Below are 22,981 nucleotides of genomic sequence, written 5' to 3' on the forward strand. Positions count from 1 at the left end.
GTCACGATACTCCGGCCACTGTATTGCCCATCAACAGGCACAAAGCGAAGTTCATTCCGTGCAGCAGATGACAAAGGGTGCTGCAGGATAGATCACGGGGGTTCCCCGTGGCAGGACCCCCACGATCAGACATCTTATCCCCTATCCTTAAGATTTTTAAATAGAAGTCATTTCCAATTTTTTTTAACCTTCTGGCACCAGTTGATTTGAAAAATTGATTTTCCACCAGAGTACCCCTATATTGAAACACATTATTAGACAAAAATTCAATTTTTTATCTATTCTAATGTAGTATTTTTGTTTTCATTTCTACTGTGTGATCCAAGCCTAAGAATGCAAGTCAGTCAAAAAGTCTTCTTCTGGCATTTTTTCCTTTTATTGGAATCACCAATTTTTTTTCCCTGTGGCAGTATTACACTGCCTTCAGGGTACCACGCAGGGTGCCCAGCCACAGAGTGTAGGGTGCCCAGCCACAGAGTGTAAGGAGGTAAGTAGTGATCCACCAGCCATATGGTATATAGGGGTGCTCTATGCAGTACTTGAGCTTGGACTCCCATCAGTATAGTCCCTGCTCCTAGCAGGGCTGAGTTGTGCCCACAGCTATACAGCCACGGGTACAGCTCAGGCTGGGCAGGAGGTAAGTAATGCAGGATTGTCTTGTATCATAGCTGGCATTTGTTTATTTGCCACGTAGTAAAGAACACAGCTGAACATCCTCTAAGGGCGATGATCCAAATTTTGACATCACAATTGCACATTGCTTTGGCTTTTGTGGCATCTCTTGTATGTTATAGGCGTATAAATATTACAAGTTGTCTTCTCTTTCTTATTTTCATGCAAAAATCATGAAGCAATGCTCCCTGGATAAATGTTTGCATATTAGCTTTGATCTAGAAAAAAGAAAACAGTATTGTGGGAAGTTCAACTAGCCAACCAGTAACCTGCTCTTTATCAACAAGGATCAGGAATTCAGAAGCTTCTCCTCAAAGTCTCTAATTTTGCTGGAATTCTTATTCACATTTCAAGGCTCTTTTAGGTGTACCTGTCACTAGAAACATGTCAATAGTTTTGAGTGGCTCGAGGCTGGATGTTCGCTACTATATCCTTTATCATTCTGTCAATCTCTTACAGTTCTGACACAAACATCGACTCCAGTTTCACCCTCTTTATTTTTTAAAGTGTTTCTCTCTCTGTAACGCCTAAAGAACTCAGGAAATTTTCATTTTGCAACTTTTCTTTTAGGGGTGGGGGGGGGGGGGAACTTTATGGAAAAATTATACATTGGCCCTGATTTACTAATAGTGGAGTGTAGTTTTCTTTGTGGGTTTTAATTCCCTAAGTATTTTAAGTATTTTTCTACAGTATTTACTAATGTTTCCCTACGTTTTGCACTTTTCCATACATTTTGCTATTTTTACAACTGCTCTGAGCTGTGGGGTTTTCCAGAGCTCAAATCCATCACATTTCCCAGCGGCCACTTTTTTTAAATTTTTTTAGTAAAATGGTGAGTTGGTCGAGTTCCTTACTAAGACATACTTTAACCCCTTGGGGATGGAGGGTTTTCCAGTTTTTGCACTTTCGTTTTTTCCTCCTTACCTTTTAAAAATTATAACCCTTTCAATTTTGCAGCTAAAAATCCATATGATGGCTCATTGCGCCACCAATTCTACTTTGTAATGACATCAGTCATTTTACCCAAAAATCTATGGCGAAATGGAAAAAAAATCATTTTGCAACAAAATTGTAGAAAAAATGACACCTTATCTTTATTCTGTAGGCCCATGCAGGAAAATGTATAATATAACTTGTTTAATTTTCTGCGTACGGGGAGGTATGAGGGCTCATTTTTTGAACTGTGATCTGAAGTATTTACCAGTACCATTTATGTATTGATCGGACTTTTTGATCACTTTTTATACATTTTTTCATTATATAAAAAGTGACCAAAAATATGCCATTTGGGACATTGGAATTTTTTTTCGCGTACGCCATTGACTGTGCGGTTTAATTAATTAATTAAATATTTTTATAATTTGGACATTTCTGCATATGGCGATACCACATATATTTATTTTTATTTACACAATTTATTTTTTTATTGGGAAAAGGGGGGTGATTCAAACTTTTATTAGGGAAGGGGTTAAATGATCTTTATTCACTTTTTTTTTTGCAATGGTATAGGGGGCTATAACACTGCACACACTGATCTTTTACATTGATCAATGGTTTCTCATAGGAAAATATTGATCAATGATTCTGCTGCTTGACTGCTCATGCCTGGATCTAAGGCACTGAGCAGTCATTCGGCGATCTGACAGCATGGAGGAAGGTAGGGACCCTCCTGCTGTCTTTACAGCTGTTCGGGATGCCGCGATTTCATCGTGGCGATCCCGAACAGCCCCCTGAGCTAACCGACAGTGCTTTACTTTCACTTTAGACGCGACGTTCAACTTTGAACGCCGCGTCTAAAGGGTTAATAGCGGTGCTATGCAATATTAGCCACGGGTCCCGGCCGGGCCCGACCCGCTATTACGCGGGGCCATGGCCTGGCCCCGCGTTATAGAAAGGGAGTGGGCTGAGGGCGTATAGGTACGCCCTCCATCCCCAAGGAATTAAATAAAATCAGTATATTTAAAATTGTCCTTATTAATTTTTTATTTTTCTGTATATGGGGATGTATTAAGGCAAATTTTTTTGCACGGTGATCTGTAGTTTCTATTAGTACCATTCTTGTTTTGTTGGTTCTTCTTGATTGCTTTTTATTCTTTTTTTTCTGATATAAGATGTGACTAAAAATCTATATTTTTCTACTTTGGTATTTTTTTTTTCTTTTACGTTTACACCATTCACTGGATCATTAACATAGTATTTTAACCCCTTGGGGACAAAGACCATTTTGACCTTAAGGACAAGGCCAATTTTTCACTTTTGCACTTGTTTTTTCCTCCTCCTCCTCTTTTAAAAATCATAACGCTTTCAATTTTGCACCTGCAGACCCATTTAAGGGCTTGTGTTTTGCATCACCAATTGTACTTGTACTGCATAAATTGTACCAATTTATGTAGTTTTCATATTATTTATTATTTTACTAATAGGTTTGCTATGGTGATTTGCTCCTACTCTGGATAGTTCCTAAAATGAACAGAGGTGTCTCCAGAGAGCACTGTTTTCAGACAGAAAAGAAATTCAAAAAGAAAAGAACTTCCTCTTGAGCATTCAGCAGCTAATAAGTACTGGAAGAGTTAAAATTTTTACAAATCTGTTTAACTTTCTGGCACCAGTTGACTTAAACATTTTTTTTCCAGTGGAGTACCCCTTTAAGGACGATGGGCATACCAGTATGCCCTGGTCCTGTTACCACTGTTTGAAGCACGCTCATGAGCTGAGCGTGCTTCATACACGGTGTGTCCTGACTGGTATCAGCAGCCATCACCCAGAGTTAATGCTAGATATCGCCGATCAGGCCGATGCCCTGCATTAACCCTTTAGATGACGTAATTAAAGTACATTGCAGCATATGAAATGTTAAAAAAAAAACTATCCTGGCAACTCAGCGGAGCTGACTAGGACCACTGAGGTGAAATTGCGATGTTTTGATCAGCTGAGAGGACAGCGGGAGGGCCCTTACCTGCCTCCTCGCCGTCTGATCGGTTCTCTGATGTTCCCAGCCAGTGTTCTTTCCCAGAGGGACTGTCAGATGAGCTGGCTGAGATACACAAGATAAGCTTTGTGTGAACTATGACATAAGAGGTTGCAGGTAGAATGTTTAACACTTGCAGGGAGCTTGTCCAGCAGTGGTGTAGTCAGGCCATGTTGGCACGTGTAGGTAGTGGCCCAAGAGCCCAGTGTTTATTTTGATGCTGATTTATTTATTTTGTTGTACCTGCAACCTTGAGTGAAATAAACCTTGTAGGGAGGCAGACCTTGCATTAAGCTGTTGTAGTGTGTTGATTCCTGGTAAAAACATGTCCTAAAGTTGGGACAATCCTTGAGCAAATCACCTTGGGATATCACAAACATAGCACTGATCAGTGTTATCTGTGATCTGCTTCTCTAGTCTGCTTGAAGGCAGATAACAGTATCTGAGGGGTTAATGTCAGACATCAGTGTGATTGCTGATGTCCAGCATTACCGGCGCGTCCCTGACTGGTGACAGCAGCCAGGACCTGTGGTCTATGATGCGAGCGCAGCTGCTGGACTTACATGTACATACTGGTGCGCTAAATACCTACATGCCCTGCACCTTCTAGGGGTTAAAATAACTTTTGACATGTCGTAGAGAAAGTTTTCATCAGTGAGGGTCTAAGTGATCATACCCCAAACGATCGCTAGAACAAGCAGGGAAAGAAGCGTGTGGATGCATACTTCACTCTACGCTCTCTGGGAAGATTTATCAAAACCTGTGCAGAGGGAAAGTTGACCAGTTGCCCATAGCAACCAATCAAATCGCTTCCTTCATTTTTCAGAGGCCTTTTAAAAAATGAAAGAAGCAATTTGATTGGTTGCTATAGGTAACTGGTCTTTTCCTCTGCACAGATTTTGATAAATCTCCCTCTTTGTGCGTATAGTGGCAGTTCCATAGACTTACACTAGGAGTTCAAGCAATAGCAACAGTACATGACTACAAAAAGCAGTCATAAGAGTGCATGCCACCTCAGGCCTGATCCAAGGTTCATTGTAGTAAATCCACAAACAAAAAGTAGAGACAGTACAGCCAATGTATAGTGACCCTTCACATAAGAAGTCTGGAGGGAATTAATCAAGAGTGGCAAAGGTGCATGTCCTTTACCCCCATTAATTCATGTGGTGGAAACTGTGTACCTGCACCAGATTTATTACATGGTGCAGGCAAGTGATAAATCTGGTGCTGATCACATTTCTTGCATCAGCACACCACTTTGTATGGTGATTTCTCTGCGACTTTTTGTGCGACTTTTTATTCCATGCGACAAAATGTGCGACTTTTTAAAAATGCGGTCCACAGTCAGTTCTGTAAGCCAAGTCAGGGCTGGTGTAGATTTGCACAGTTAGCGCATTTGCAACAAAAGATGTGACTGTGATGTCCCAGTACAGGACATGGTCCTGTACTACCCTTAGGTCCTATCAGGTTGAGCCCCTCAGTGACCTGGGGGCTCCCCTGTTGGTTTTATAAAGTTGTGTATATCACTTTAATGCCTAGACAGGATCCCTATGTATAAGTAGTATAAAGGACCTGTGGGAGGTCTCAAGGACCTGTGCAAGCTGTCACATGTTATGTGATTTGTTGTCACATGTTCTCCCAGAGAGCTCCAGCTTAACCTATGACCCGCAGCTTGACCAATGGGCTTTAGTCAAGCCCCCCACTATATAAAGGGGCGGCCATAACAATTCACTCTCTTGTACCATCAGTCTTTGCTGAGACAGCAGCCACCAGAGATCTCAGTGCAAGTGATCAGCATCTGGAAGACCCAAAAAGCTACAGTCATTCCAGTAAGTCTCAAATCTATGTCTGCTGTCACTGAAGCTAGTCAAGTCCTGAATATAGTCAAGTCCAATGTCAAGTTAATTACAAGTATATTGGTCCAGCAAGCTGCGAGGTCCTTCTGGGTCCTGGACACCTCTCTGTGAAATCTGGCCTTAGCTGTGAAGATAATTCAATCTGTCTTATACTCAGTAAAGCCTCCGTTTGACCATTACTGGTTGTGGATTCTCATTTCACTACTAGCAACTAGGATAGCGGAGAATCCGGGCGTCTGGTGTTCCAGAACCCTAAAAACACACTGGCATCACAAACACTAGGGGTTAATACCATCTGATCCCATCACTCACACCGCTACACCCGTGGTCCCACCATAAACCGGTGGTCCACCACATGACAAACTGAAAAGTTGCAAATGCAGAGGATTACGTCGGATTCGATGGTTTACGGCGGATGAACTGGATTTTTTTATTTTGATAAAATGGTTAACGAGAGCTGTGGGGAAGAGTTTTTAAAAATAAAATCATTTTTCCATAATCTGTCGTCTTTTTTTTAAATTGAATTTTCAGGCTTAATAGTGGAAGCTGGTCTTATTGGTGGAATCCATTACTAAGCCAGGGCTTAGCGTTAGCCCCAAAAACAGCTAGCGCTAACCCCCAATTATTACCCCAGTACCCACCGCCACAGGGGTGCCGGGAAGAGCCGGTACCAACAGGCCCGGAGCGTCAAAAATGGCGCTCCTGGGCCTAGGCGGTAACAGGCTGGTGTTATTTAGGCTGGGGAGGGCCAGTAACAATGGTCCTCACCCACCCTGGCAACGTCAAGCTGTTGCTGCTTGGTTGGTATCTGGCTGAGAATAAAAATATGGGGAGCCCTATGCGTTTTTTTTAATTCCCTGTCTTTTTAATCTCAGCCAGATACCAGCCAAGCAGCAACAGCCTGATGTTACCAGGGTGGGCGAGGACCATTGTTACTGGCCCTCCCCAGCCTAAATAATGCCAGCCTGTTACCGCCTAGGCCCAGGAGCGCCATTTTTGATGCTCCGGGCCTGTTGGGATCGGCTCTTCCCGGCACTCTTGTGGCGGTGAGTACTGGGGTAATAATTGGGGGTTAGCGCTACATGTTTTTGGGGCTAACGCTAAGCCCTGGCATAGTAATGGATTCCATCAATAAGACCGGCTTCCACTACTAAGCCATAAAATTCTATAAAAAAAAAAGACGACACATTGGAAATTTTTTTTTTTTTTAAAAACACAGCCCTCCTTAACCAATTTATTAAAAGAAAAAAAATCCAGTTCATCTGCCGTATTCCATCGAATCCACCGTAATCCTCTACATACACGGATCTTAAACAAGAAGAAAGAAAAAAACACAAAATATTTTTGGCGCGGTCCTCTGGGGAGAATGCTCATATTGCAATGTCTTCCCATACAATACAGGGAGCCTTTGGCTGTCTGGGCATGCTGGGAGTTGTAGTTTAGCAACAGCTGGAGTCTCCCTATCTGGGAAGACACTGTCAGAAGGGTCTGTTCACATTATACAAAACGGACAATGTGAACAGAGCCTCAGACCCTTACTAGCCTGGCTCCCGTCTGCAGCTCCGCCCCTACTGATGTCATCACTAGGGGTGGAGTTAAACCGACCCCGCCGGGACTGGAGGGAAGTAAGTGGACTTTGTCTTCTGTATACACTATATACAGCTATCTATAGATAGCTGTATATAGTGTATACCGCCCAAAGGGTTAACCTACACTGTCCAGTAGTGTAAGTTACTTTTTTCCTTGCTGGGCTGGCGCAAAGCGTACAGCTCAGCAAGGGGTTAAGGGAGCCAGCAATGTGTATACTGTATACACATTGCAGGCTCACTGTAAGTTCTTGCTGGGCAGTAGATATACGATGTATATCTACTGCTTAGCATCAGCTGTTCTCCCGGCTTTGTAGCCATGAGCACAGCTGAGTCCCGACATCAGGAGGATCGCAGCGGTTGTCAGGAGGAGTGACATCTGCTGTGATCTGTCCCTTACTGCAGGTACTACTGCTCTCAACATGGAGCACATTCTGCTCCATGCTGGGAGCTGTAGTATCTGCATTAATTCACAGATCGCAGCGAGTGTAATTTTTGACACCCGCTGTGATCCTCCTGTATATAATAATAGATGCAGCCGGCCGCTCTTCTATGGTCCCCTGCACTGACATATACATGCACCTCTTCATATTTCCCAAAGAGTTGTGATTGGCTGGAACCATCTAGCCAATCACAGCTCTCCGCGGGAAATATTAATAGGTGTATATATATATGGCAGTGCAGGGGACAATAGAAGAGTGGCCAGCCGCATCTATATATGATACAGAAGGATCGCAATGGACCCTGGTGATCTTTCAATTAGTATAGGTACTACTATTACCATCATGGAACAGTGTGTTCCATGCTGGGAGTAGTAGTACTACCTAAAATATGTAATAAAAAAAGTGAAAAACACACACACTACGTTTTTATTATTGTTGGTTACATTTTTAGTGCCCTGCCCGCCCACATAAATTGATCCCTGTTTAAAAATGTATTAAAATTTTGTTATAAAAAAGATACATTTCGTTAAATACAATTTTTTCCATCACTACTGTATATTTAAAAAAAAAATTTTGATGGTACCCTACGGAATTTGTATAAAAAAGGTATTTCCATCACTTTTTTGGATCGCTAAAGTCCAAAAAAGAATAAAAACCGCCTGCAAAAATGCCAGTTAAAACCCACATGGCGTTTTTCTTGGCGTTTTTTCACTCCCATAGACTTCTATGGGAGGAAAATGCCAAGATTTTCCCGAAAAAACGCCAAAGTCTCAACAAGAGGTCGTTTTCTAAAAACTGCCAAGGAGCCCAAAAACGCCAAAAGGATTTAAAAAAAAATGGCAACCTGAAAAACGCCAAGTGGATATGGCATTTTACAGTTAACTATTGACTTACAGCTAACATCTGGCCGCAGCGTTTTTTCACACAAAAAACACGCCATGCGGCAGAATGGGAGTTTTTATTGGCATTTTTGCCCCCAAAAAAACAAATGTAAACCTAGCCTAAAGCAAAAGTCACAATGAAAAGTCTAAAAACAGCAACTGAGACAAACTGTGAGACAAATGTACACCACAAAACCAGGGTAAAACCAATGATAAATTCCCCCCTCTGTCTTTTATGTCGGTCACATACATATACAGAGCTGGGAGAAAACACAGCATGCACTTTTCCTACCTTGCTCTATCGGTTGGAGTCTGAACACCCAGATTCCTTGATGACCAAAAACTCTTTGCCTTTATGACAGTTTTTCTCAAGGGTAGTCTTCAAGTACCCCCATGTTTTCTGGAATTCCTTAGACTTTCACAGGTGATATAATTACGATCAGTGCATCAGGCATCACTACAGTTATATCACCTGTGAAAGACTAAGAAAATACAGAAAATGTGACCTGTTGGGGGTACTTAAGGACCGCACTTGAGAAAGACTGCTTTCTGACATGTCAAGCATTTCTTAAAGTGACAGTGGCCATTTAATAAGTCGAAATTTGACTTTCTGTCTTAAGGAGAAAAATGAATTTGCATAAATAGATTGTGTAAGGAGATACAAAGACTGTTAATTCATGATCTGTTTAAAAAAAAAATGTGGCTACTGTATATTGTATTGCACACAACAGCACCAATTATACAAATAGTAGTAGACAATTACATTTCTATTATATATGTGTCTTTATTTTACTTTTTTATTTTTTGCTTCTTGTTATTGTTTTCACCAATTTATAACACTAGGAGGCACTGTGACATAGCTATTTTACAGCAACAGGTTAACCGAAGCACATTACTAGTCTATAACGTTGAACTGACTATTTTCTAGAAGAAAATTCTCACTATGGGGCAACTTCTATCTACCAAATTGAAAACTGTTGTCTATAATACATGAACAACAAGATGCTATTAAGAAAATATAACACAAATGCACTTGCAGGCATCATTTCCTTCTCTAGATGTATTCTAAATTAACCTGTTTGGACAGTTTTCAGAAATCTGCTTTACTTTTTCAGTCACTAAACAGTTCATTCTGTTGTTAAAGAATTTCTACCCAAAGCATAAAGGCCATAAAGGTGTAAGCCAGCAGGCAGTGCACTATTCATGTACCACTTGATTTACTAATAGACTGATGACTTATTTCTGCTCAGTTGCTCTGGGCACTTTTGCAAAAGTGAGAACAAAAAGAGCAGCTACTTAGGTTATCACTTTTGATTATCACTTTTATTAAAGAAGTTAAATGGGTTATCCCACATTACAAAAAACAGAGCTGATTTATTTTCAAAAAACATTTGTTTGCAGGTGGTTCAATTCAAATGAAGTTGTAATACCACACACAACCTGCAGACAAGTGCTGCTGTTTTTGAAAGAAATTGTCTGTTTTTCTGTTCCTGGATAAACCTTTTAAGGCTGGAACTCCACTGAGGTTTATTTTTGCAAAAACGCCATCAAAAACGCCAATTTTCCCGCACATCGTTTTTTCAGTTATTTCAGATTCACTTGGCGTTTTTCAGTTTGGCGTTTTTTTAATCCTTTTGGCGTTTTTCAGCAATTTCGGGGTCAGAGGCTGGATTTTCAAATCGCCCGACAAAACCTAGTTTGGCGTTTTTTGCCCTGAAATCATGGCGTTTTCCTCCCATAGAAGTCTATGGGAGAGCAAAAACGCCAAAAAAAACACCATGTTGGTTTAAAATTTTGCGTTTTTGCATGCGGTTTTTATTCTTTTTTGGACTTAGCGATCCAAAAAAATTATGGAGATACCTTTTTATTCAAATTTCGTAGGGTACCATAAAAAAAATTAAAAAGATACAGTAGTGATGGAAAAAATTGTATCTAACGTGATTTATCTTTTTTATTACGAAATGCTTATTCATTTTTAAACAGGGATCAATTTATGTGGGCAGGTAAAGCACTAAAAATGTAGCTGACAATAATACATAGTAGTGTGTGTGTGTGTTTTTCACTTACTGTTCCATGATGGGAGTAGTAGTACATGTACTAATTGACAGATTGCCCGTTGCAATCCTCCTGTATAATGTATAGATGCGTCCGGCCGCTCTTCTATGGTCCCCTGCACTGACGTATTTATACACATATTCATATTTCCCGCAGAGAGCTGTGATTGGCCAGATGGTTCCAGCCTATCACAGCTCTAGGAATGTGTATATATACAGCAGTGCAGGGGACCATGCACTATACAGGAGGATCACAGCGGGTGTCAGGAGTGATACCCGCTGTGATCTTTCCTTAACTACAAGTACTACTACTCCCAACATGGAGTACACTCTGCTCCATGCTGGGAGCTGTAGTACCTGCATTAATAGACAGATCGCAGCGGGTGTCAGAAATTACACTCGCTGCGATCTGTCTATTAATGCATGTTGGGAGTAGTAGTACTTGCAGGTAAGAACAGATCACAGCAGGTATCACTATTGACACCCGCTGCGATCGTCCTGTCTATAGCAGAGATGGAGCGGCTGTTTATAGCGCTCGCATCCCTGCTCTGCACTATACTCTGGCCGGCCACTCATTCATTCATATTTTCCTCAGAGCTGTGATTGGCGGCAACCATCCGGCCAATCACAGCTCTGGGCGGAAAATATGAACGGCCAGTGATGTGGATAGAACATCACTCAGAGTACAGAGCAAAAGTGCGAGAGATGTATAGAGCCGCTTGCATCTCTGCTATATTATGGACGATTGCATCGTCCATTTAGTTAAATACATTTTTACATCCCTACTGCATCTTTTTTTTTTTTTTCTGGTACCCAACTATTTTGTAAAGAAAAACGCCAAAGGGGCCAAAAAAGGCAATTTTCCACACTAAGGTAGTGGCAGTTTTTCTGGCATTTTTATGCCACAAAAATCGCAGTGCAAAAATCTCAGTGGAGTCCTAGCCTAATGGAAATACCCTTATGGGTGGGGGTCCAATCGCTAGGTCCCCACCAATCACAAGAATGGAGATAATTGTGTAGTTTTGGGAGGAAAGATTCAGTATGAGGGTGTCTTCACGCGCTAGTAACTAGCAGCGGGTTTCCCGCTGCGATTTATGCAACCATTGATTTAAATGGGTCCACAGACCGCAATCCACAGTCCGCAATAGTGTCAGATTTGTGGACTGTCCGCGGACCCATTCAAATGAATGGTAGCGTAACTCGCAGTGGGTTTCCCACACCGAAAAAACCCGCTGCTAGTTACTAGCATGTGAAGGCTGGGTTCACAATACATTCCAGCCACCATGCCCTCATATGAGCTCTCTTTCACTTACCGATTTCTAAACAGTATACCCTATAGCTAATGAAGGACAGTAATATTTGCCAAGTGTATAGAGATAATAAATTCTGAAGCCCTAGAATTAAACAAGAAGAGATTAATTATGTCTGTTATGAACAGCAATCGTGAATTGGTTCTCCTGATTTTGTCTTGTGACAGTGGGACTAGAATGAATCTCCACTGAAGTCTGGGCCTTTAGTTCTTCCTGGGCTCTGTTCCATATTGGTAAATAGTAACTTCAGCTAGAAATCTATGGTCCCATTCTACAGCGCTGGGGCATCTGCCCAAGCCGGTGGCATCTCAACCAGTGTGATGCCTGCAGGTTGCGGAATGAGGGAAGAGGATTGACATCACTACTAGTGCTCAAATAATCCAAAAAGTTTGGATCAGACATTCATTCTACTGCCACAAGACGGAATCAGAACCACATTGCGATCCAGCACGAGGTATAGTGCTAATCACTTCACAGGCATAACAGACGCAATTAATCTCTTCTTGTTTAACCCTGCGGATTCAGAATTTATTATCTCTGTACACTTTGGCAAATATCACTGTGCTTCTTTAGCTATTGGGTATATGCCAGTGTATTAATTCGATTTTTAACCCCTTAAGGACTCAGCTCATTTTCACCTTAAGGACAGAGTCCTTTTTTGCAATTCTGACCACTGTTACTTTATGCATTAATAACTCTGGGATGCTTTTACCGATTATTCTGATTCTGAGACAATTTTTTCGTGACATATTCTACTTTATTTTGGTGGTAAATTTTCGGCGCTACTTGCATCCTTTTTTGGTGAAAAATCAAAAAATTTCATGAAAATGTTGAAAATTTAGCATTTTTCTAACTTTGAAGCTCTCTACTTGTAAGGAAAATGGATATTCACAATAAATTTCATTTTTCTTCACAAATACAATATGTCCACTTTATGTTGGCATCATAAAATGGACATATTTTTGCTTTTTGAAAAAATTAGAGGGCTTCAAAGTAGAGCAGCAATTTTCAAAAAATTCATGAAAATTGCTAAATCTGAAGGGAAAGATGTTACAGAACTACAACTCCCAGCATGCCTGGGCAGTCCAGACATGCTGAGAGTTGTAGTTTGGCAACATCTGGAGGGCTACTGTTTGGGCACCACTGTAACAGTGGTCTCCAAACTGTGACCCTCCAGATGTTGCAAAACTTTGCTCCCAGCATGCTGGGAGTTGCAGTTTGGCCTTCCTAGTGGTTGCCACAGTAAAGATCGTTTTACTTTCACTTTCAATCCCCCCCACGATTCCCTACCTGAGCCAGGATCCAGCAGTCTCCAGCGAAGATCCTGGAGGTATGGCATCCATCTTCTTCCCATGATCCCCTCGACATCCAGGGGCGGTCAGAACGGGGGTTTGCCATGGCAACCCCCTGTCCTGTGCTGCCATTGGTCAGAACTCCGTTCTGCTAATGGCAGGGGATAGAAGGAGATCGCAGCTCTGCGACCTCACTCCTATCCCTTAGGCTGATCGGGGCTGTCGCTGAAAACTCTGATCAGCCCTATTTTCCGGGTGATCGGGTCACCAGAGACCCAATCAGCCCAGAATTGGAGAAAAGCGCATGTCTGAATTGACATGCGATTTTCTCCGATCGCCGACATGAGGGGGGGGGGGGGGGGGGGGCTCAGGACCCCCCTGGGCGATGTGCCGGGATGCCTGCTGAATGATTTCAGCAGGCATCCCGATCCGGTCCCCAACCGGCTAGCGGGGGGGACTGGAATTCCCACGGGCGTATCCATACGCCCTCAGTCCTTAAGGACTCGGGATGCAGGGCGTATGCATACGCCCTGTGTCCTGAACAGGTTAAAATAATTTGTATGTGGTGTCCCGGTACAGTATTGCATACCGTACCTAGTGTAGAGGTCCCCAAAGTCAGAGTAACTATGTTCAGGTAGGGTTCCTCAGGTGGGACAGCCCCTAGTCGCCTCTCCTCAAGTCTATCTCTGATAATAATATATATGTATATATTTAATAATTATATATATTTTGTAGTAATGTATAGTGCTTACCTCCTTCAGCGTCGCAGGACCTTCGGCCATGTGACCATGCTAATAACCTCTATGGTATATTGGAGGACCTTTGGAGGTCCTTGGGTCACGTGTCACCCACAAATCTTTGTAATGGTGATTGACATCAGTATGGACCAATCAGCATTAGTTCAGCCCCTGCCCATATAAGGGAGCTGCGTCCAATTATCGCTCTCTTCGGTTGCTGCTCTTGTGGATGCCGGACTAACAGGACGGTGCTACGCAACTTTCAAAGACACGCTAGGCCTCAAAAACCTGCCAGCCTCAGCTGAACCAAAACCGTGAGTTCAAATCTAATTTCCCACTAATGCTAGCGTGACTACTGGACCGCAAATAAACCCCTAAATTCAGTGGAATAACGCACAGTACTAAAAGACTCTAAATGCTAAAGTCCCAACCTTTGTCAATCTCCGAGGAAAGCCGTTGTTATGCTGAGAGACTGTTATGTTATAGAAGCTTGCAGAAAACTTTCAGTAAAACTTAATATTGTTTCAGAAACTCTCCGGTTGTGGACAATCTATTCTTATTATCTACCTCCCTATCGCTCTTGGAAAGGGTGGCGGTAGAAAAAGCATTATAGAGGAGCTCACACCCTGGCATCACGAATAGCAAGGGTTAACAAGCACCCTTTAATTACTGCACAGCTACACTCCCCATACCCTACATCCCCCAGGCTATCACATGTATATTTCAAAGCAGGCAAAAAAGCTTTTGAGTCATGTAAAAAAATCACCTTGTATATGCCAGGAACAGTTCTGGATTTATTTCATAAAGGAAGCCTGGGTTTTAAATGCTAACTACATTTGTAGTCATAGGACCATGACTAAAACCATAGTCAACTTTTTAACCACTTAAAGAAGTTGTTCAAAGGTTAAAAGTTATATCCTAACTACAGGATAGGGGACAGGTATTCAATTAGATAAGTGTTCCTTTTATTCTCTAGAGGACTTTAGAAGATTGCCAAGTACAGTGCTTGGCTATATTTAGAGGCACCCACTAACCCTAGAAAGTCAATGGAACAAAGGCCAAGCATGTGTACTACTGCTCCATTGTCCTGTGTAAAAGGGCCAGCAAATAGCCAAAGAACGATCTAGCGATTATTTGTGGTCTTGTTTACTTCCAACCATTGGGCCAGAGTACTAACAGAGTAATGATCGAATTGCACATAGTTAATCAGCACTTTCTGATTAATGGTAAAAGGACCTTTAGGCCGAGTGCACACGGCCGAAAATTAGCAGAATGTCCACACAGGTTGACATTCCGCAAATTTTGTGTTCCGCCTTTTGGCCCATCTTGTCTGCCCAATATTCTGATACAATGAATAGTTCCTGGCCCTATCTTATATGAAGGATAGCCCTATGCCTATCCCATGCATGTTTAAACTTCTTCAATGTATTTGCAGCTACCACTTCTGCAGGAAGGCTATTCCATGCATCTTAGTAAATGCTTCCTGACATTTAACTCCTTCAGGATGTAGGGCGTACCTGTACACCCTACGCCCGGTCCCGGTGTTTAAAACTGGGTCACACCGCGACACCGCATCACACTGGGTCGGTCCCAGCGGCTAACGATAGCCGGGACCCTGGACTAATAGCGTGCAGCACCGATCATTGTGCCGCGTGTTATTAACCCTTCAGACGCAGCGATCAAAGTTGATCGTCACGTCTAAAAATGAAAGCAAACGCTTCCCGGCAGCTCAGTCAGGCTGATCGGGACGCGAGCAGAGACCCCTTACCTTGCTCCGTCGTGTCCTATTGGCATTTGATTGCTCCAAGCCTGAGCTACAGGCTTGAGCAATCGAGCCCCTATCTCGCTGATCCATGCAAAGCTATGGCTTTGCAGGGATCAGCCTAAAAGATCAGTGTGTGCAGTGTTATAGCCCCCTATGGGAGCTATAACACTGCAAAAAAAAAAGTGAAAGAAAAAAGTTAACAAAGGTCATTTAACCCCTTCCCTAATAAAAGTTTGAATTACCCCCCTTTTCCCATAAAAAAAAAAAGTGCAAATAAAAATAAACATATGTGGTATCGCCGCGTCCGGAAATGTCCGAACTATAAAAATATTTCATTAATTAAACCACATAGTCCAACATAGTGTATTTTTGGTCACTTTTTATATCATGAAAAAATGAATAAAGAGCGATGAAGAAGTCCGATCAACACAAAAATGGTACCAATAAAAACTTCAGAACACGGCGCAAAAAATGAGTCATCATACCGGCCTGTACGCGCAAAAATAAAAAAGTTATAGGGGTCAGAAGATGAGAATTTTTTACGTATAAATTTTCCTGCATGTAGTTATGATTTTTTTCCAAAGTATGACAATATCCAACCTATATAAGTAGGGTATTATTTTAACCGTATGGACCTACAGAATAAAGATAAGGTGTCATTTTTACCGAAAAATACACTGCGTAGAAACGGAAGCCCCCAAAATTTACAAAATGAAATTTTTTTCTATAAATTTTGTCGCACAATGAATTTTTTTTCCCTTTTTACCGTGGATTTTTTGGTAAATTGACTAATGTCACTGCAAAGTAGAATTGGTGGCACCAAAAATAAGCCATCATATGGAATTTAATGTGCACAATTGAAAGCGTTATGATTTTTAGAATGTGATGAGGAAAAAATGAAAATGCAAAAACGGAAAAACCCTGCGTCCTTAAGGGGTTAAAATGATGTCCTCTTACAGGAAATGACAGAGACCAAACAGAACCTCAATACTGAAACAGTGTAAATCATTGGTGACAAACATTATGTATGCTTTTTTTTCATAATTGCCCTCTTTTTTTCCATCAGTTACGGATGAAAATCAACATGTAAATTAGAAAAAATTGCCATTTTAAGGCATGTGAACCCAACCTAACCCTATAGTGTCATTCATATTTTTCATCACTTAAAGGGGTTATCCAAGTGCAAGGTCTAGAGCTCGGTATTGTGTTTAAAACAGAACCTATATATTTTGATCCTCACTATACAATTGTAATCAAGATTGTGAGGTTTTCTCCAGTTACTGCAGATTCATTTTTACCTGGACACAATCACTTATACAGGGAATTTTTTATTTAAATGAGTTGGAAAATCCCTTTAGATGACTCCATATATCTCCATTTATCTCTGTTTCTTTTTCTGCATAGAACTTTTTTTAAAGAAAGATCAGTTTTGAAGAATGTGGAAAACTGTGTGGCAGTGGAATAAAACGTTAGGTCAGCATTGTTCACCATATTTTTCAGGCTATATTACACACCCATTTTTCAGGCTATATTACACAAAATATGGAGAGAAAAAAAAGTATACCCCTGTACGAGGACCCCACTCTCCCTGGAAGCGACTAGTCAAACCCCCGCACGAAGCAGCGGCCGACATGCCCCCTTCATATATCTCTATGGGAGAGCCATTCAGCTATCTTCAGCTCTCCCATAGATATATATATATATCTACTGAAAACATTTGAATATTAATTTCAGGGGCGAGATGGGTGGTCAATATTGAGGAGGCAAGGGAGCTTGGCGAGCCAGCTCCCCACCTCCATTGCGCACTGCAGCGCAATAGGAACACACACATATATATATATATATATATATATATATATATATGTACTTATAGAGTTATGGCCATATATATATATATATATATATATATATATACATATATATATATATATATATATATATATATATATATGGTTTTCATGCAGGTGTGAGGGTATCTAGGTTTTATCTAGTAAGGTACACTTTATTCTTTGCACTGCGATACACCAAAATACAGTATGCTGAAAGGTTAATTGTCTTCCTATGAAAATAGATTCAAATGGATAGAAAATCATATAAAGGAAGGGGCCAATGTGAATAGTAACAATATCTGCATAGTGCTGTAAAAATGTCAGTTAGTGCTATATGAGTAACAAAAATACCGTAAATAAAAAATACATATGGCTATGTAATTGACCACATAATTTTTTCTTGGTTGGTCCAGCAAGCGGAATTTAATCATTGAACATATGTAATGCTACTTTCCATACTTATAATGTGGATTACTGCAGAGGCTTAGTTCCTTAGATATAGTCTTCAAAAAGAACAACAGTATTTATGTATCATTAATAATGCACTTATCTACATTTTTTTTAATAAACATTTTACACTGTATCTGTTTTAGTGCAATGTATGGACATTTTTGTACATTACATAAAATGGATAGGATCTAGCACATACCTCCTCCATGGCTTTGGCAAAGATAAGGGAATCTCCATACGTTTCCTAGTCCCACACAAAAACCTATACAGGTAAGCATATACTGTGCTTTGTTGTCCCATTTTGGTCTTTCTCCTGCTTCTTCTTTTTCTAGGACCTCAAGTTGCTCATAGGTTTGTATCCTGTTTTCAAGTCCTGGGTTTGGAAGCACAAGTCTGACCATGATGCACCTAGTATCACTTTGTTATTACATTAAAGGATGAAAAAAGGAGAACAGGGCAGCTTGATGGAAGATGGAAGTGATGACTGTCAATACATGCAAGTGGTATTTATAATGAACCTTTGGCACTCATTTCCGGAGGACACCACCTAACGTAGAAAGAAGTGTCAGCAGAACCTTTACAAGGAGACTTCTAATTATTAATGCCTTATCAGCCAATGCTTCACTGAACACAGAATGCACCACCATACAGTCCTTGTGCACTGTGAAGGGTGCTGATTTTTATTGCCCTTCTGAATGATTTTGAAAAAAATATTTGCTCTTGCTTTTGTAAATCAATATGTAACTTAGAGAAGGTTGTAAATCGTACCATTAGTTATACAGTACTGCATCCTGGAAGGTAATAATACATGGTTGCATTGACATAGCTTTCAAACAGAGGTTGTAAACAAAGATACATTTAATTTCATCTACAAATGCTGCCTAGATTCAACATATTTTCTGCAGCAAGGCAAAGCTGGAGAACTGTCAGATTCACAAAAAGATAATTTTTTGATTCCAAAAAATCTTTGTTTCTACAGATGCAGGTTATGTGGACTCCCCAGCACTGTATGTAAAGAAACCATATTGTCATTCTGATTATTATAGTAAGCAGCGGTTTACACATAGTATTTTAGTCAGTATTGTGGTCAGGAGTGGAACCAACACTATAATGGAAAGATTTTCCCCTTCTGTGTGTTTAGACCCACTCCTGGTTTAAGTTATAACACTGATCGGAATACTATGTGTTAACCGATCATCAATCTATAGGAAAAACAGCATGGATATTACATTTCTATGTATTTGCGTGTAAAGTGGCTGCATATGGGCATAATGCAGCAGCATTTTTGCATTTCTTTTAGCACCACAAACAGCTATTACCACTAGTGTTGCTCGCGAATATTCGCAATTCGAATATTATTCGCGAATATCGCATATTCGCGAATTCGCGAATTTCGCGAATATAGCGCTATATATTCGTAATTACGAATATTCGTTTTTTTTTTTTTTTTTTTCTTCACAGTACACATCACAGTGATCACCCCTCTCTGCTTCCAGCTTGTGTGGTGTAAAGAAGGCTGTAATACTACTGTGTGAGACTGGCGCGCGAAAATTCGCATATGCGAAAATTAGCATATGCTAATTTTCGCATATGCGAATTTCCACATATGCTATTTTTCGCATGTGCGCATTTTCGCATACGCGAAAATAAAACGAGAATATAACGAATATGCGAATATTCGCGAATATACTACGAATATTCGTCCATATATTCGCGAATATTCGCGAATTCGAATATGGCCTATGCCGCTCAACACTAATTACCACCGGCAATAACAGCTTTCAATTTAACCAAACAACCCAATCCATGGCTCAAGGAATGAATGGATATCGGCAGAAAATGGAACTAAAAATTTGATATGTAAATCACAATTCAGCTCATCAAAAACATGATTGTGTAAGGACTTATTGCGATAATATGCATGCAAAAATGAGGCCGTATTATGTTTGGTTAAACTGGTCATACACTGCTGTACAATAATTAGGCAAATACTATTTTGTAAGATAATAGGTGATGCAAGATGTCACCAAAGGCCCCCAAGATATTATTTTAATGATTTTTTTGCATCTCACAGGGCACCGTACATAAAATAAGGGATATATATATATATATATATATATATATATATATATATATGAAGACCAAGAGACGAAAATGAATCGCACTCACCACGTTTGATGTCCCAGGTAGTAGATCTTTTATTCCATGGAATAAAGTGCAGCATGTACAGGAAAGATTAATCCATGTAGCGGGGAGTGAGAGCAGCTGCTCTCAGACACAGGGGCACACCGCAGGTGGCAACTAGCTTTGCGTCAGCCGACGCTTCTTCCGGCTCGGTGTGTGCGTCTCCTCCCAGTGGAAGTAAATCTTTTACATGCAAGACAGACATTGTGGGAATTATAACATTAAAAAAATAATGTGACACAAAATACAAAAATGTGTATAAGGTTAAAACCATGGTATAGACAGGAAAAGACACAAATGAAGGATTCACAGTAATGCAGAATAATCATTTCTTTCATTTAAACCCAGTGGGCCAGTAGCGTCAAGTTTTATTATCCAGATTGCCTCTCGGCGTAATAGAAAAGTATGACGATCTACTCCCTCTGGAACATTGTCTATACGTTCAAGCCCAGCAAATTTTAAACCCTCTGTTTTGCATTCATGACATTCAGTCATATGTGAGACGAAACGGGGGGCACCTTTTTTTTTAGTTTTGAGAGAATATAAGTGTTCTCGTATGTGAGTGAACAGCTTTCTTTTAGTTTTTCCAATGTAATAAAAATTGCAAGGGCAGATGATGCAGTAGACAATGGGGGAGATTTGTTAAAACCTGTGCAAAGGAAAAGTTGTCCAGTTGCCCATAGCAACCAATCAGCTCGCTTCTTTCATTTTTAACAAGGCCTCTGCAAAATGAAAGAAGGGATCTGATTGGTTGCTATGGGCAACTTTTCCTTTGCACAGGTTTTGATAAATCTCCCCCAATGTGAGTACCGTATACACTCGAGTATAAGCCGAGTTTTTCAGCACGATTTTTCGTGCTGAAAACACCCCCCTCGGCTTATACTCGAGTGAACTCCCCCACCCGCAGTGGTCTTCAACCTGCGGACCTCCAGAGGTTTCAAAACTACAACTCCCAGCAAGCCCGGGCAGCCATCGGCTGTCCGGGCTTGCTGGGAGTTGTAGTTTTGAAACCTCCGGAGGTCCGCAGGTTGAAGACCACTGCGGCCTTCAACATCATCCAGCCCCCTCTCACCCCCTTTAGTTCTGAGTACTCACCTCCGCTCGGCGCTGGTCCGGTCCTGCAGGGCTGTCCGGTGAGGAGGTGGTCCGGTGAGGAGGTGGTCCGGGCTGCTATCTTCACCGGGGGCGCCTCTTCTAAGCGCTTCTGGCCCGGCCTCAGAATAGTCACGTTGCCGTGACAACGACGCAGAGGTGCGTTCATTGCCAACGTACTTCTGCGTCATTGTCAAGGCAACGCCTCTATTCCGGGCCGGAAGCGCGGAGAAGAGGCGCCCCCGGTGAAGATAGCAGCCCAGACCACCTCCTCACCGGACCACCTCCTCACCGGACAGCCCTGCAGGACCGGACCAGCGCCGAGCGGAGGTGAGTACTCAGAACTAAAGGGGGGTGAGAGGGGGCTGGATGATGTTGAAGGCCGCAGTGGTCTTCAACCTGCGGACCTCCGGAGGTTTCAAAACTACAACTCCCAGCAAGCCCGGACAGCCGATGGCTGCCCGGGCTTGCTGGGAGTTGTAGTTTTGAAACCTCTGGAGGTCCGCAGGTTGAAGACCACTGCGCGCGAATGATGAGAAGAGGATGATGAAGGGGGGGGTGTGGGGATGATGAAGGGGGGTGGGGATGATGAAGGGGGGGGGGTGGGATGATTACAAGGGGATGATGAAGGGGGGATGTGTGGGATGATAAGGGGATGATGAAGGGGGGATGTGTGGGATGATGACAAGGGGATGATGAAGGGGGGATGTGTGGGATGATGACAAGGGGATGATGAAGGGGGGATGTGTGGGATGATAAGGGGATGATGAAGGGGGGATGTGTGGGATGATGACAAGGGGATGATGATGAGGATGTTAATGACGGGTCTGGATGATGACAGGGGGGGATGAGGTATTTCCCACCCTAGGCTTATACTCGAGTCAATAACTTTTCCTGGGATTTTGGGTTGAAATTAGGGGTCTCGGCTTATACTCGGGTCGGCTTATACTCGAGTATATACGGTAGTTTGACAAGTTATGAATTGGTTCAAAAAAATGTTTGTGCCTCCAAGGATAAAGTTTCTCTTGGCTAAATTAAATTGACAGAAATTACAGTGTTTGTATGGAAAATTTCCTTTTGGTAGGCAGCTTTTTAACCATGTATCATTTTTGTCATGAAAATTCTACTTGCCCTTTTTTTTTTTTCAATCACCTATGGTACAGGATTTCCTAAAGGTGATAATAGGGTTTTCTTTTGCTTGTGCTCCCAAGTCGGTGTCTTGTTCAATCATGAACCAGTTTTCTTAAATTATTTTTTTGATTGTATCATTCATGGGAGAATTTGCAAAAGAAAAAGTGATGAAACGTTTTTCGACTTTTGTATTTTTATTTTTAGGTTTAAGTAATTCTTCTCGTGTTTTTCTCTCTACTTTTTTGAGAGCTTTATTTAATATTTTCTGAGGATAACTGCGTTCGAGAAGACGCAATGTAAGTGCATGTGCTTGTTCCAAGTGTGCTTGTGCTTGTTCCAAGTATTGTTCATGATCACTGTTTGCTCTTTTTAACCTTAAAAATTGACTGTATGGTATATTGTTTTTTATGTAGTTTGGGTGTGAACTGTGATAGTGCAGTAGTGCGTTTTTAGCTATTTCTTTACGATATCAAGGCATGTAAGATGTTATTTTTAACTTCTAGGCATATGTCTATTTCCCCCAAAATGGCTGGTAAAAAACATATTGATGGTATTTGTATTGTTTAGATGTTCTACAAAATCTTTGAAAGCATCTGATGACCCGTCCCATATTATTAGCATGTCATCGACAAATCTTAAATAATATTTTATATATCCGGTGAAAGGGCTTTTATCTGAGAAAATGCACTCTTGTTCATACATAGCCAGAAAAATGTTTGCATAAGTGCATG

At 41.3% G+C, this 22,981-nt stretch overlaps 1 protein-coding gene across 8 annotated transcripts in view; it reads right to left on the reverse strand.

Moving 5' to 3' along the window:
- The window catches only part of SLC6A19 (solute carrier family 6 member 19), a 283,454-nt gene that overhangs the window by 120,775 nt on the left and 139,698 nt on the right, over positions 1–22,981 (reverse strand). For 2 of the 8 annotated variants that reach the window (XM_056520177.1, XM_056520176.1), the window contains one exon: positions 18,043–18,216. The exons of 1 other annotated variant lie outside the window; for it this stretch is intronic. In XM_056520177.1, the coding sequence (XP_056376152.1) occupies positions 18,043–18,216 (174 nt within the window). Of the gene's footprint in view, positions 1–18,042; positions 18,391–20,012; positions 20,211–20,545; positions 20,657–21,122; positions 21,237–22,981 lie in introns of those variants that run through there. 5 more of the 8 variants (XM_056520182.1, XM_056520181.1, XM_056520178.1 and 2 more) reach the window with 4 other exon arrangements.

The sequence above is a fragment of the Hyla sarda genome, chromosome 5 (genome assembly GCF_029499605.1).
Source record: "Hyla sarda isolate aHylSar1 chromosome 5, aHylSar1.hap1, whole genome shotgun sequence".
Lineage (NCBI taxonomy): Eukaryota > Metazoa > Chordata > Amphibia > Anura > Hylidae > Hyla > Hyla sarda.